Source organism: Hypanus sabinus, chromosome 2 (assembly GCF_030144855.1).
Source record: "Hypanus sabinus isolate sHypSab1 chromosome 2, sHypSab1.hap1, whole genome shotgun sequence".
NCBI classification, from domain to species: Eukaryota; Metazoa; Chordata; class Chondrichthyes; order Myliobatiformes; family Dasyatidae; genus Hypanus; species Hypanus sabinus.
The window spans coordinates 174,632,804-174,648,782 of NC_082707.1; the positions used below are offsets into that span (position 1 = coordinate 174,632,804).

General features: G+C 40.5%; 1 protein-coding gene across 5 annotated transcripts in view; it reads right to left on the reverse strand.

The window, feature by feature from the left end:
• Positions 1-15,979, reverse strand: part of rtn1a (reticulon 1a) — a 196,678-nt gene that overhangs the window by 141,305 nt on the left and 39,394 nt on the right. For 2 of the 5 annotated variants that reach the window (XM_059959780.1, XM_059959787.1), the window contains exon 2: positions 9,886-9,924. The exons of 2 other annotated variants lie outside the window; for them this stretch is intronic. In XM_059959780.1, the coding sequence (XP_059815763.1) occupies positions 9,886-9,924 (39 nt within the window). Of the gene's footprint in view, positions 1-9,314; positions 9,390-9,885; positions 9,925-15,979 lie in introns of all 5 variants that reach the window. One more of the 5 variants, XM_059959772.1, reaches the window with a different exon arrangement.

The following is a 15,979-nucleotide window of genomic DNA, read 5'->3' on the forward strand; positions in this document are numbered from 1 at the left end:
AGTGCTTTTTAAATGCAGGATTAACTACTGTTAGTTTGGAGGAAGTCCATGATGACCCTTTTTTTTTAAAAGAAAGACTACTGTCTTTAAAGGGTTAATGATTAGGGGGCAACGTTGGCTAGATCCTTAGAAAAATGACACACTGTAGCATAAAAAACACATCTTTGATGGCAGCTCTCCTTCACATTTAAATAAAGTATACTTGAAAATAAAGAATTAAACCCTACTGTCTTCAGGTCCAATTAATTTTCTTTCCTGTATCAGAGTTGTTAGTGAATGGGGGGGGGGGGGGGTGTTGGCCTGCAATTAAATGATTAGTTTGAAAAATGTCATATTATGCACTATTGTTTCAAAAATGACATAAACAATTAAGCTCTCTCTAGAAAAAGTATTCAGAGAACTAAGAGTCCGCCAGTATTGCAATAGAATTATTTTAATTAATTTTTGACAAACATTATTTTCTTTTGGTCCTGCTGAACAAGTGGAATGTCAAGTAATGGACAAGATTATCTATCTGCAAACCTGATACTTGGCTTTGAGTCAGGGGACCTATCTCCTTTGAAGCAAAACTGGCTCAGGCTTGGTTGGTACCTTGAAGCAAAAAGACATTTTAAAAGAGTGTTGGGTAATCTCCAGATACAAAAACAAATTGGCAAATAGACTCGATGGGCTGAATGGCCTGATTCTGCTTCTATGTCTTATGGTCTTTTCCTAAGTCCAAAAGATAATAGAAACAGAATTAGGCAAACTTGACCCATTGAGTCTGCCATTCAATCATAATTGTTTCTTTTCTCAGCATCATTCTCCTGTCGTCTTCCCATAACCTTGTGTTCAAGTCTGGTCACCTTGTTACAGGAAGGATGTTTCTCTGTGGCAGAAGTGTATGATCTCACTCTCTCATGATGTGAGGTTCTCTCAATCCCTCTGCTCCTGTATCTTAGTATAAAGATAAGCTATAAAGCACATTCAATATCTTTATCTCTGAGCTGGTGACTGAATGCAAGGGTGAGCGATCGTGTCTTTTCAGTTTCTGAATATTAATATGAAAAAGAATTGGGTCATGCTGATGCGAGTAGGATTTTTGAATCCTGGCTTTGGTGATGCATGGGATAGAGGAACAAGACAGAATATAGAGATATCTCCGCATCAGTCTCTTTACCACCACCACTGGCTATTAGCTTCAAGGACACTTATCAAATCCAGCATAAACACTTATCCCTAGGGTTTAAATATGTAATGTCATCCAACTTGCCATTATGTGCCATCATGTCATGCACAGAAGAGGTCTATCCGCCAGCAAGGTTTGACTGCTGTGGCCGTACTAATGGAAGGGCTGCCACTACGTATGTAGTGGATGCAAGGATTAAACCAAGTGAGCAACACAAAACAAATTAAATGCTATGTACTCATTAATAGAGATGGTGTTTTAAGGGTAAAAGGAACAATTTAATGATAACTGTTCAAGGTCAATATGTTTGTGAACTCAAAAAAAAAGAAAATATTGGAAATACTCAGCAAATCAGGCAGCACCAACCATCTTTGGTGAGAGAAGCAGTTGGCATTTCATGGGTACATGAGGATTGAAAGCTAATCGATAAATAGACAAGGATAGAAGAGTAAATAAGAGGCAAATAAAATCTGAAATAACTCAGGAGGTTAATATAAAAATACTGTTGGTATGGAATACAAGGCAGAAACGAATGATTATGTAAAACTACTGAACTCTATGTTGAGAACTGCAAAGTCCCAAGTCACTGAAGTTTACTTTAAGCTTTATTGCAATTCCATCCTAAAAAAACAAGACAGAGCTGAAGCCGGATGGAGAATTAAGTGACATGCACCTGAAAACTCAGGATCTCCCCATCTGTGCTTTGATTTCCATGTTTGTAAGACACCACATCATGAGAATCAAGTGTAGTTCCAGACAACATTGATTACTCATGCCTATTTGGCTTTGAAGAGGAGATGTGCTGGAAAAAGAACTCCCAAAATACTTTGAGGAATTGAGTTCAGGGACATGAATGCAAGCTAGAAGAACAGCACCACTGCCTGGGTAGGCTAGAAATACAAAGAAATGAACATTAAGTTCTCAATTTTCTAGAAACCTGTGCTCCTTTCTCTCCTATTTTCCTCCACCACCCCACTGCCCAACTATGTCATCTAGTTTCATTACACCTTCCTCAACATCTACTAGTTTTCCTACACCCTTTCTCAACTAGTTAATCTATTCAATGTTCCTCCCTTAACTGGCTCCATATCACGTTCCTTATAAGATTCTGGCAGCTGCAACCCAATGTTTTTACTTATGACCTTCCAGCCTGCCTCCACCACCACACTCACCTAGCTCCAGCTGCCTAGAATCTCCCTCCTCACTTGGTTCTACTTACTGTATGTGAGACACTGCCTCACTCCTCCCTCTCATCTCTTTATTCTGGCTACCTTCCCTCTCAGTCCTCATGCAGGATCTCCACCCAAAACACTGACCATCTCTTTGCCTCCACAGAGGTTGCCCTTGAATTGCATGCGATTCAATTTCACCAATTTGCTAGTATTAACCAATTTAACATTGAAAAGTTATGATGCATCACAGTGTATTGATGGCTTCAGACAATAGAAGCAATTCAATAGATGATTACATTCAGTTTCATGACAAATTTTCTTATTTACCAGGATTTAGGGCAATTATCAAATCATATTTATTTGACATTCAATGTTAAGTCAAAATCCTTTTATCCTTGGAATGCAGTTAATTTTTTCAAAATGTTTTGAAAACCATACAGGAAAATTTGGGATCACAGATAAATAGGATGTTAGGTAAACAAAACATAAGCTAAGAACCAACCAACACTGTATATAATCAAAGTGGAAACTCTGTGTTGCAGGTAGAAACAGAACAAAATGTTGCTTCTCTCCTTTTAATTGTTAACTTGGTTGCAATACCCACAGTACTGTTACCAAAAGGTTAAGAACACTGGAGAAAGGCTTCATAAGATCTACCAGAATTGAATGGATGCCTAAAATTGAGTTTGTGACTCCATCCTCTGAAAGAAGAGAATACAGAAAGACATGGAATGTAAAGGACTTTGAGAAAGAAAATGTTTTTACTTGCAGTAACATCACAACATCACTACCTTCAGCTAAAATGATGGTCTTCTACCTCCAGTGATGTGCATAGAAACATAGAAAACCTACAGCACAATACAGGCCCTTCAGTCCAAAAAGTTGTGCCGAATATGTCCCTACTTTAGAAATTACTAGATTTCCCCATAGCCTTCAATTTTTCTAAGCTCCATGTACCTATGCAAAAGTCTCTCAAAAGACCCTATCATATCCTCCTCCACCACCACTGCTGGCAGCCCATTCCACGCACTCAACACTTGCCTCTGTACCTACTCCCCAGCACCTTAAACCTGTGTCCTCTTGTGACAACCATTTCAGCCCTGGGAAAAAGCCTCTGACTATCCACACGATCAATGCCTCTCATCAACTTATGCACCTTTATCAGGTCACCTCTCATCCTCCGTCACTCCAAAGAGAAAAGGCCAAGTTCACTCAACCTATTCGCATAAGGTATGCTCCCCAAACCAGGCAACATCCTTGTAAATCTCCTCTGCACCCTTTCTATGGCTTCCACATCCTTCCTGTAGTGAGGCGATCAAAACTGAGCACAATACTCCAAGTGGGGTCTGACCAGGGTCCTATATAGTTGCAATATTACCTCTCGGCTCCCAACTTCAATTCCACGATTGATAAAGGCCAATACACCGTACGCCTTCTTAACCACCAAGTCAACCTGCACAGCTGCTTTGAGTGTCCTATGGACTCCGACCCCAAGATCCCTCTGATCCTCCACACTGCCAAGAGTCTTGCCATTAATACTATATTCTGCCATCATATTTGACCTACTAAAATGAACCATCTCACACTTACCTGGGTTGAACTCCATCTGCCACTTCTCAGCCCAGTTTTGCAACCTATCAATGTCCTGCTGTAACCTCTGACAGCCCTCCACACTATCCACTACACCCCCAACCTCTGTGTCATCAGCAAACTTACTAATTCATCCCTCCACTTCCTCATCCCAGTAAAGGTCCCAGAACAGATCCCTGAGGCACACCACTGGTCACCGACCTCATTGCAGAATATGACCTGTCTGCAACCACACGTTGCCTTCTGTGGGCAAGCCAGTTCTAGATCCACAAAGCAATGTTCCCTTGGATCCCATGCCTCCTTACTTTGTCAATAAGCCCTGCATGGGATACCTTATCAAATGCCTTGCTGAAATACATATACACTACATCTACTGCTTTACCTTCATCAATGTGTTTAGTCATATCCTCAAAAAATTCAATCAGGCTTGTAAGGCATGCCCTGCCCTTGACAAAGCCATGCTGACTACTCCTAATACTATACCTCTCCAAATGTTCATAAATCCTGCCTCTCAGGATCTTCTCCATCAACTTACCAACTACTGAAGTAAGACTCACTGGTCTATAATTTCCTGGGCGACCTCTACTCCCTTTCTATTTGACATTCAGAAGTTATTGCAATCTAAAGGCAGACAATATCAAATTATATTTCTAAACCACTGAATTATTACACAATATATGCTCAAGCTGTATTTGCAATAACTCTTTGATAGGAGTCTGACAATTACAACAATACTTAATTTAGTAGTCATTCTAAGATCTATTAGAATGTAAATGGAAAATCAATAGTTTTGAGCTTTTTAAGCAGTGACAAGGGTTAAGCTCATTTAAAGAATTTAAAAAGTTTACTTCCATTAACTCAGCTATTTAGAAAAAGTTTTTCTCCTTAAAAAGATACAAGCCAAAGCTGTCTTTGTGTATTTCCTTCGATGAGTGCGTGAGCATTAGGACGGAAGCAGGCACGAGGAAATCTGCAGATGCTGGAAATTCAAGCAACACACACAAATTGCTGGTGGAACGCAGCAGGCCAGGCAGCATCTGGATGGAAGCAGGAGTGTTTTAGCCACCGCATGATAGAATAATTTATATGCTCTCACCATCCCCAATTCCTAAGGATTACTAAAGAACTTGTTCTCTTATCACAGGCTTATTGGATTTCTTTGTTGTTCTATTTCATTAAAATCACAGATGGTTCCAGTTAGCTCAATTGTAATTGGCCTATTATTATCACATGTACCAAGGTACAGTGAAAAGCTTGTCTTGTATACTGTCATTACAAATCAATTCACTACACAGTACACCAATGTAGTACAAGGTAAAATAATAACAACATACAGAATAATATGTAATAGCTACAAAGAAAGTCCAGTGCAGGTCAAAAATAAAAGCCAAGGTGAGCCACAGCTCACTGGACATGGAGCACAACAGCACAAGACATGGAGAAATGTTGTTTGTTCTTGTTTAAGCTGGAAAGTTAAGACATTTGCTTGAATTCAGAAGCAGTTAGTAAATGAGGCTGGATTGTTGAGCAGTAATATGGTATCACAGCAAACTCTGTCCCCTATCACATGCAAGGTTCTGTAAAAGAACAGAAGCCTGATGCCAAGTTAAAACAGATACGTATCCTTTTCCTGCTCCTACATTTTGCAAAATGTATACAAATGGCTGGGTATACTGATTGTACCTATTCTGTAGCAATCCACAAAATCAGCTGCTGTTTTTAAATATTTGGATGACAAGCAAAACAGTGGCTACCGGGTGACAAAGGCGAGAGATTAATGACAGGGTCGATGACGCTAGTGAGCATGCTGGCACACGACAGAGAAAAAAGTCATGCTGCCAAATGAAATATTGCAGGAAGGACTGCGTGCATTGAATTGACACTTGTATCTGTGACACTGGAAGGGCCATTCAACAATACATTACATTGTGGGCATCAAAATGTTAGGAGAATTGATTAACACAACACAATTTCATCACTAAGATGCACCCTGTTGCTTGGCTGCAAAACAAAAATGAAACACAACAGAAAATAATTTAACGATGACGTCCTAGTTCATACCAAAGTCAGAGGGTTACTTCCATTTCATTAGTATGTGTCGTCATTTTTTTGTCCTAATGCTTCACGATTTGCTATCTCATTGGCTGTAAAATGGTATGTGGAAAGTAGTTTATCTTGGAAAAACTAGAGATATCTCTGGAGAGATTATTTGAGAACCTGGGCATAGAAAGCTAAGCTCCACTCTGCACCACCCAGGCATTGATGACACCAATCTAAGTTGGCTGACATGTCCGGAATGACAATTAATAGTAAAGCAAAAATGAAATATCAGAGACACAGACTGCAAATGTGGGTATCTGGAACAGTACTACTGCTGGAACTCAGTGTTTCAAGCAGCATTTGTGGAGACAAAAGGGATGGGTAATGATTGGGTTGAGACCTTGCATCAGGACATGCTGATGCCGTGTCTCATCTGAAACAATCACTCCTTACAACATAGCGCTTCACCCCAGTTTCTCCAGCAGTTTGTTTTATGCTAATGAAAGGGCATTGACCTGAAACATCGACTCTCTCCAAAGGTCATCACAGGAGAAATCGTCCCTACCACTGAGCACATCTAGAAGGAGTGCTGCCATCATTCAGGCCATACTCTCTCCTCACTGCTGCCATCAGGAAGGAGGTACTAGAGCCTTAGGTCCCACACTGCCAAGTTCAGGAAGTTTTACCCTTCAATCATCAGGATCCTGAACTAGTGCGAACAACCTCAATTCTGAACTGATTCCACAACTTAAGGACGCTATAACTCATGTTGTCTGTGTTATTTATTTATTATTATTTTTTAGTGTTTGTACAGCTTGTCTTCTTTTGCATATTGGTTGTTTGTTGGTCTTTGTTTGCAGGTAGTTTTTCATTGTTTATGTTGTATCTCTGATTACTGTGATTGCCTGCAAGAAAATTAATCTCAAGCTAGTACATGGTGACATATACATACTTTGATAATAAACTTATTTTGAACTTTTCAAAGATGCTACCTGACCCACTGAATACTTCCATTTTTTTAAAATTTGGAAGAATGAATGCTGCCTTCAGCGTGTGCTCAATTGTGTCATTACCTCTCCGCAAGGGATGGCCTCAGGACTCCTGATAACCTATTAGCTCACTTTCACACTGTAATCAATAGCAATGATGGCGACAGTCAGATTTCCAATATGTTGCCAGATGGTACAGAGCTTCTGCTTATTCTCTGTATCATTACATAGGTTGCAAGTGAGTGAGGTCCAAGTGAGCCTTCACAGAGCTGGCTACCACAAGGAAGGAAGCGGTTTAGATCTGTGCCAAGCTGATGTCACGCTGCTTCTTGCTCCCCAACTTCCTGACAGACTTCCTTATACACCAAGCATTTCATTCTTTTTCTTTGTCACTTTTACAATCATGATGAAATACAGCATGGAAATAAGCCCTTAGCCCAGTGTGTCCAAACCGAACATCAACGATTCACTCACACTCATCCTGTATTCATCCCAACCTTTCTTCCCACCTTGTCGTCAAATTCCACCCCTACCCCCACCCTTATTCTACCACTGACCCACAAGGTAGGGACAATTTACACAGGTCAATTAACCTACCAATCCGCAGGTCTTTGGAATGTGGGAGGAAACCAGTGCAATTGGAGGAGACCCATACAGTCACAGGGAAATCATGCAAAATCCAAATAGATAGTATCTGAGGTCAGGTTGAACCCAGGTCTTTAGAACTGCAAGACATTACATTTACTAGTTGTGTTACTGCTTCAGTCATACTTCACAAACCCTCAGGTTTGTGAAATCAGGTTTGGTTTTGACCTCCAATAAGATTCCACCTGGATTACTGTTTGCTCTTTCTCTGTCTGTGGGCCACTTGTGTGCCATGCCTCAGATCCTCCCTCTACATTATCCTCTTAAAAATGCAAAGCCAGTATCTGAGCTGGAGCCTCCAAATTCAATAGCGAGAGAAGCCGTACTTGCATCACTATTCCTGCGGTTCCTAAACTACCAACAGGGCATTTTTTGTACATCTGAAATGGAAAAAAATATACAAGTTAATGGTGCGGGGAAGAAATTTCAGAGGTGCATGCTGAGTCTATCTGCAGTGTACTTTGTGACTATGAGGAATACCAGACACATGGAGGGGGGGGGAAGCATGTGGAAATTAGCTTCCTCATAAGACATTGGTCAGCCCACATTTGGAGTATTATGAGAAGTTTTGGGCTCCATATCCTGGCACTGGAGAGGATCCAAAAGTTTCCAAGAATGATCCCAGAAATGAAAGCGTCATCATACAAGGAGTATTTGATGACTCTGGGCCTATACTCACTGCTATACTCACTGGAGTTTAGAAGAATGAGGGGCATCTCACTGAAACCTACTGAATATTGAAAGACCTGGATAGAGTGGACATAAAGAGGATGTTTCCAATAGTGCGATAGTGTAGGACCGGAGGGCACAGCCTCAAAATACAGAATATCCCTTTAGATCAGAAAGGGGAAAGACTTTTTTTTAAAACCAGAGGGTGGTGGAGCTGTGGAATTCATTACCATAAATTGCTGTGGAGGCCAAGCCATTGGGTATATTTAAAGCACAGTCTGATAGATTTTTGATTAGTAAAAGCATCAAAAGGTTACAGGGAGAAGGCAGGAGAATAGGGTTGAGAGAGATAATAAATCAGCCATGATTAAAAGACAGAGCAGACCTGACAGGCAGAATGGCCTATTTCTGCTCCTATGTCTGTGATTTTGCCATGTTCTCAGCCACTTCAGTGTCACAGCTTTGGCACAAGAATCCACTGATGTCTCCTTCAAAATATTTCAGTGGTGTTGAAGGCCTATCCTCTCTAGCTACTACCTCTGTATACAAGTGTTATCCAACCTGGCTCCACAAGGTAGAAAGATGCCAGTCAGGTCTAAGCAATCTCTTTAGGTTATGCAGATTATCATAGTTAAATGACTGCCAATGAATGAAGACTCAGACATTGGCATGAGGTTTACAGAAGTGCTAATTGGAAAAGGTCTATCCATGCTCAGCTTGATAGAGAGATTTTTGTGCATGTAGGAAGTTGGGCAGTGATTGAAGTCACTGGTAGGACATGGCATTCATCACATTCCATTGCATGCAGGTGCTCAGGTCCAGACTCTTGGCATTGAGTTCTAGGACTACTTAATACTTGTTTCTGATCATTGGGCTGGAGAGCCTTCAAAATTCAGGCTATCTCCTCTGCTGCCTTTGCCAAGGTATTTAGTACCATATCCAAAAACGAAGCCAGCTTGATGTGCGGCATGCTTCACAATTTCACAAGTTAGCTTCTGTTAGAGTACATCTACCAGCACCTGCTTCAACAATAAATCTTACCTTTAGCTGGTACAGGTAAACTTAAACTGGTCCCCAATGAAGCATCCAACCAGAAAACAGCATGTCCTGCACAACCTGTATATTACAACTGTAATCAGCAGTTCTCTGCCAGTGATTGCAAGATTGAAGGCAAAATTTCCAAAACTTATTTTCATTAAATTCCAAAATTTACTTTGGCTCAGAAAAACAAATGCACAAAAAACTTACTTCAGAGGAAATAAATGGTAAATTAACACATTGTTTTAAAAAGAATCTGAAACAAATTAACTCAATTTAGAAGTTATCATTACTTTAACAATAGTTCCACACAGGCAGAATGATGCTGTGCAACTCAGGTTATTACACAAGTCAAATATTTGCAAAAATAACCACTGTTACACATACATAATTGGTATTCCTCTAAACATGGGCTCACATTGTCAGGGGCAAACTTTCAAATGATTGCTCATTACCAAATAAATGTACAAATATGTGACCATTTTCCTGGTTTCTTTCATTAATGTAAAAACAATGCACTCAATTAAGCATTTATGAAACAGCATTCGTATTTTAGAGAAAATGGAAGAATTACCTGTGTCAGCTAGATTCTGATTCAGTAAAGGATGTCCAACTGGAAAAAAAAAGTTAGAGACAGACAGTTGGTTAAAAATATTCATTTATTATTTTTGTGTCGAAATACTGATTAGTCCATGATTTTTCCTGTTTAAATTTGGTTTAATGTAGAAGACGTAATACCATAGCTGAAGTGAAGATTACAAATTATAAACCAGATGGATCTACATCAGACTTTTTTGATAATAAAAAATGTCCACATTAAAACTTTATTGCAAACTCAAGGATCAACAACACCTTCTAATATCCCATTAGAATAGGATGCAAGGGGGAAATGTACATTTAATTCCAAAGAACAATGAAAGTGAGAATCCAAACAGATTAGTGTCTCTACAGTTATAACTACAGCAAATTGTCCAATATATATTTCACATTCTTCATCATCACTGACAGGTTATTTGGACAATAATTTTGTGTCAAAAGAAATCAGAAAAATTGCTTGTATTGTCCAGTCAAATCATCTTTATCTGACAGATTAACCATCAAAGCTAGTGCCTGTAACACACACAAATTATCAGTACAAAGAAACTTCACAGCTTATCTGGTTTCATTTATCTGCCAGAACCCTGCTGATGTCTCAAAATGCCAAATCAGGAAATGATACTCCAATTATTTTTCCCAATGATTGTGTGTGCTAGCTTGTAGGGTAAAAGAAACAGGGGGAGGATGAAATTAGCTGTGGAGACCTGGCACTATGATGTACCCAAAGGATTTAAACTCATTAAATTGAAGACTTTGACCTCCTTTTGCAATTAATTTCTGAATAGCATCAGCCCATGTCTTTGGGAATCCAAGCTAAGACATGACCAGTCATGTAATATTTCCAAAAAAAAAATAAGAGCTTTCAAATCTTCTTGCTGTAAAACAGAGTGAACATTTGAACATTCAGGAGGAGCATGTTATTATTTTTGCCTCAATTATGACTTTAAAATCCTTGAATATGTACACAGTTTTACTTCAATGGCTATTCTTAATAACCATTATTAATAACAATTTTAATGGTTATTTTGTAATGCCCTGGTTAAGATTTTTACTGCTAATGCTGTAGGGTACTTCATTTAGCAGCTTTCTGCAGAAGCAGTGTGTCCTGCTGATAACATGTTTAGGTTTCAGGAAAATAAGGGGCTATGATGTTTATCTTAGGAATGCTGTGTCAGCCAATCAGGATGGTGAATATTCAGAGAAGTTTCTAGAGAAATCTGGGTGGGGAAAGATTTGTGATGGACACCAGTGGGGTTCATGGCCCGTTTGGTGGGAACTGCAAAGAGGACAAGAGGAAAGAAGCCTGAGGATGCAGTGGGAAGGAGCGTCTCTGTTGCACAAGGTGCTTCGTGCAGATGAATGGCTCCAAGGAGGAAGGACCAATACTCCAGAGGGAGAACCTGTTTGTTCAAGGTGGATTTCGAGTGAAGTTCAGAATGCGTTGTATGCTTTCACGCAGACCGTGGGTACAGCGCGAATAAAAAGAGCTTCAAGGTGTGCCCCAACGACGTACACATTTGGACTGATTCAACAGTAATGAGCCCGTTTATCTCTTTTTCCTCTTCTCTGTTCCCTATTAACTGTTTGATAAAGCTGAAATTTGCAATTATTCTTCCTTTACAATTTTGTGTGTTGTACAATTTGTTATTTCTTGCCAACCGACAATTGTGTATGGGCAGTGTTCGCTCAAATTGAGGTTTCTTTAATTGGAACATCACGACATTCCTGGTTCGTTGAACCCTAACTCATACCCAGCCTAGACACCTGTTGATTATGAACAGTAACCTTCTCACTGCTGAGTCCCATGGCCATTACCAGGGACTGTAACGAGTTTCTGTACAAGCCCAGTGAGGGGCTACATATTCTTATGCATACTTCCTTCATGTGCATAATTTACTTTATAACAATTAGGTAGCTTGGAAAACTAGGTGGTGCAATTTGGTGGTATGGTAGAGATGCGTCTCCACCAAAGGAGGTGTAAGGTGCTCCTTCTCTCTGCTAACCTGCAGGTCACAGTTGGGCAAGATGTAGCACCTGCTTAGTGCCCCAATCAAAGTCACGTGAAACCATGAGAGCAGGTGGTGGATGGTCATATGAGCAGCTGGTGCATTTCACAAGTGCAAGTTATGGTACCACTGACACCAGGTAGATGATCTCTGAAGAGTATTGATAGCGGCTGGGGTCAACTGTCTTGTAAAGACACTGTCCAGAAGAAGGCAATGGCAAACCACTTCTGCAGATAATTTGCCAAGAGACCATGATCATGCATAACATATGACAAAGTGCATGATGATGATGATGATGGTACAGCTGTATTTTGCAAAGTCTTTAAAAATTATCTACATAAAATGAGACCAGCATCACCAGCAACCTCTACCATTCTGGTTCCAATTCAAACTTGCGAGATAGATTCTGGCACAGTTGAAATAGACTTGATGGAAGTGTTCGAGGTACATCTTTGAATACAGAGGAGTGATAAATGCTTGGAATGCATAGCCAGGGAGAGCAGTGGAAGCAGGATCACCAACAGCATTTAAGAGGTGTCCAGATGAGCACTTGAATCTTTGCATTGAGGGATGTGGCCCAAGTGCTAAATGTTGCAATCAATACAAATTATGTCCTCAAACTATATAGATACAAGTCAATGCAGCACATCTGAAATTGAGAAGCAAGGGTGGGTACATTCTTGATTAATTTCACATGTTGTACACTTGGCATCTCATATAGAATTAGAAAAAAAATTCCAACATTTCCAAATAGCCATTTAACCAACATGAAATAAATTACTAAATTATATTTCAGAAAAGCTTTATCACCTTGTTTATTTTTAGTTAGGTCAAGTTATTATTCACTCAATTTGCAGTGGGTAATCTAATCAGAAAGGAAAATGACCTAAATGTAATCTTAAGAGATTTGCTATGATTCTTAAGTATGTTACAGGGGAAAATTAAAATACTTTATACACAGGCCAAAGTGCTTGGAAGACCTCTTCTGTTATATTTTGAGTAGCAAAAAAGAAAACTAACACATACCGTCATGTTCAAGAGCAGAAGATATTGAACATTGTCAAAAACACTGGAATGACACAAGCAATGGTTTTAAACATTGATCTTTGGATTCCCAAAACTTGTCAAGTTAACTCAAGAAAAATAGATGGCACCAATGTCAAACTGAAAGGTAACAGTGGCTTAGAAATTCAAACGCATAAGCATGTCATCTTAAGCACGGTGGGACTAAAGTTCAGTCATACATTACAACTGCAAGTGTTCCCAACCTGGGGCCCACAGACCTCTCAGTTAATAGTAGAGCTCCATGGCATAAAAAGAGGTTGGGAAGCCCTGCACCTTTGGGTGTGCATGCATCGAAAACCCATCTACCTACCATTACGCAGTGCGCCTTATCCCGTCATCAAAGTGCTTCATATGTAGCCAAAGAACACCAGGAACCCAACTGAATAGTCACACAAATTCTGGTGGAGATAGCAGGCTGTGGACAAGTGAGGAGTTCACAGAGATTTTCAGGAACATTTGACTATTTTCATATTAGAAGGTAGGAGCTTTACAGAAAGGTATTCATATCACAGATATCCAACAGCGAAAGGAAAACCAGTCACTTGATAGGCCTCCCATCCATTACTTGGCAATATAGCATACAATATTCAAGATATATCCCAGACACTCAAAGCTTCAACAACACTTCCTAAAGCCATGATCTGTATCACCTAGAAGTCCTTTGGGAACAGGCACCACTGCTTACACGCACTAGTTAATATCCTGAAATCCCTATCAAAAATCCTACTATTTTGTTATATACAGTCCTCTAACTTACTAAAAAATGTTGATTGCTTCCCCATCATATTTTGATACAACCTACCAAAATTCCCCATATCTTGTACCGTCCAGGATCAGACCTGAATCTTGGAATCCTCTCAGAAATATAACCAGTCAGAAATACAAATTCACCATTAGATTTTGTTCATAAAGAAATATAGCATGGGACCAACTGAGCCATACCAACCAACTACACTAATTATACATTAATGCTATCTTCTATTGCTGCCATGCCCCCCCCCATTACATTCTCAACAAACTATAGTATCCAGAAGGAACACAACTCTGGGGATCTCCCATCCATTGCCACCAACCTCCTAGTTCCCTCATGCTGCACCTCCCATTTCTATCTCCTACCCAAGATCCACAAACCTGCCTGTCTAGTTAGACCCATTGTTTCAGCTTGATCCTACCCCAATGAATTTATATCTGCATACCTCAACTCAGTTTTATCCCCCCAATTCAATCTCTTCCTACCTATCTCCGTGACATTTCACACACTCTTGGTTTTTTCAATGATTTCAAGTTCCCTGGCCACGGGCATCTTACGTCCAGTCCCTATACACCTCCAACCCCCACCAGGAAAACCTCAAAGCTCTCCGTTTCCTTCTGGACACCAGACCCAACCAGTTCCCCTCCACCTGGCGGTACTTGTCCTCGCTCTCAATAATTTCCCCTTTGGCTCCTCCCACCTCCTTCAAACAAAAGGGCATTCACATGGGTCCCAGTTATGCCTCCCTTTTTGCTGACTACGTGGAGTGGTCCATGTTCCAAAACTATATTGGTGTCATGCTCCAATTTTTCCTACATTACATCAACAACTGCATTGATGCTCAAGGTGAGGCCTCACCAGTGCCTTACAAAATCAAAGCTGATAAATGCTTTATTAGGATAGCTTTTGTAAATCTGCACTGCCTCTGCGCTAAATAAAGCCACATCCCAGCACTTCAGCATCCCACCATGTGAAGCAAAGAATAGTAAATGGCTGTTGGTTTATGCAAATCTTATTCCACTAATAGGAGCAGAGTGGCCTTGGAACTGCTGAAGCAGAGTCAGGATTTGTTTATTGTAGACACAGTTACAAGAGGTTGGAACACAAACCAGCAACTAATTGAATATGCTGATCAGTGGATAACTTTATACAGTCGATATCCAGCAGGTTGGTTAAACCTTCAGTTTTCTGCATTGATTGTTTTGCGATACGTAGGTCATGAAACAAGCATGATTCCAGGAATGAAAGGGTTATCATATGAGGAATGTTTGATGGCTTTGGGTCTGTACTCGCTGAAATTTATAAGGATGAGGAGGGATCTCATTGACACCTTTCAAATGTTGAAAGGTCTGGACAAAGTAGATGTGGAAAGCATGTTTCCCATGGTGGGGGACCCTAGGACAAGAAGGCACAGCCTCTGGATAAAGGGGCGTCCATTTTAAACAGAGATGCTGATAAATTTCTTTAGCTAGAGGATGGTGAATTTGTGAAATTTATTACCACATGCAGCTGTGAAGGCCAGCCTGTTTGGTGTATTTAAGGCAGAGCTTGATAGCTTCTTGATTGGACATGGCATCAAAGGTTACAGAGAGAAGACTGGGGAGTGGGGCTGAGGAGTGGTAAAATGGATCAACCATGATTAAGTGGTGGAGCAGAGTCAATGGGCTAAATGGACTAATTCTGCTCCTATGTGTTATGCTGCTTCCTGCACCCATGTGGACCTCATCAACTTTGCCTCAAACTTCCACTTCCCTGCCCTCACATTTTTGCCTGGTCCATTTCCAACATCTCCTCCACTCTCTCGATAACTTTCTCTATATCTGGATACAGCTTATCCATTGATGTCTATTACAAACCCACTGACTCTCACAGCTTTTTGGACTATACCTCTTCCCATCCCGTTACTTGTAAAAATACCACCCCCCTTCACTCAATTCCTGTCTCTCAGGATGTGGCTTTTTATTCTAGAACAAAGGAAATGTCCTCCTTCAAAGAAAGGGACTTCCCTTCCTCCACCATCAACACTGCCCTCAACCGTATCTCTTCATGCACATCTGCCCTCACTCCATCTCCTACCATCCCTCCAGGGATAGGATTCCTCTTGCCTCATCTACCACCCCACCAGCCTCTGCATCCAGCGCATAATTCTCCAGAACTTCTGCCATCTGCAGCAGGATCCAACCATCAGGCACATCATTCCCCCCCCCCCCCCCCAACAAAACCTTTTGCTTTTTGCAGGGATCGCTCCT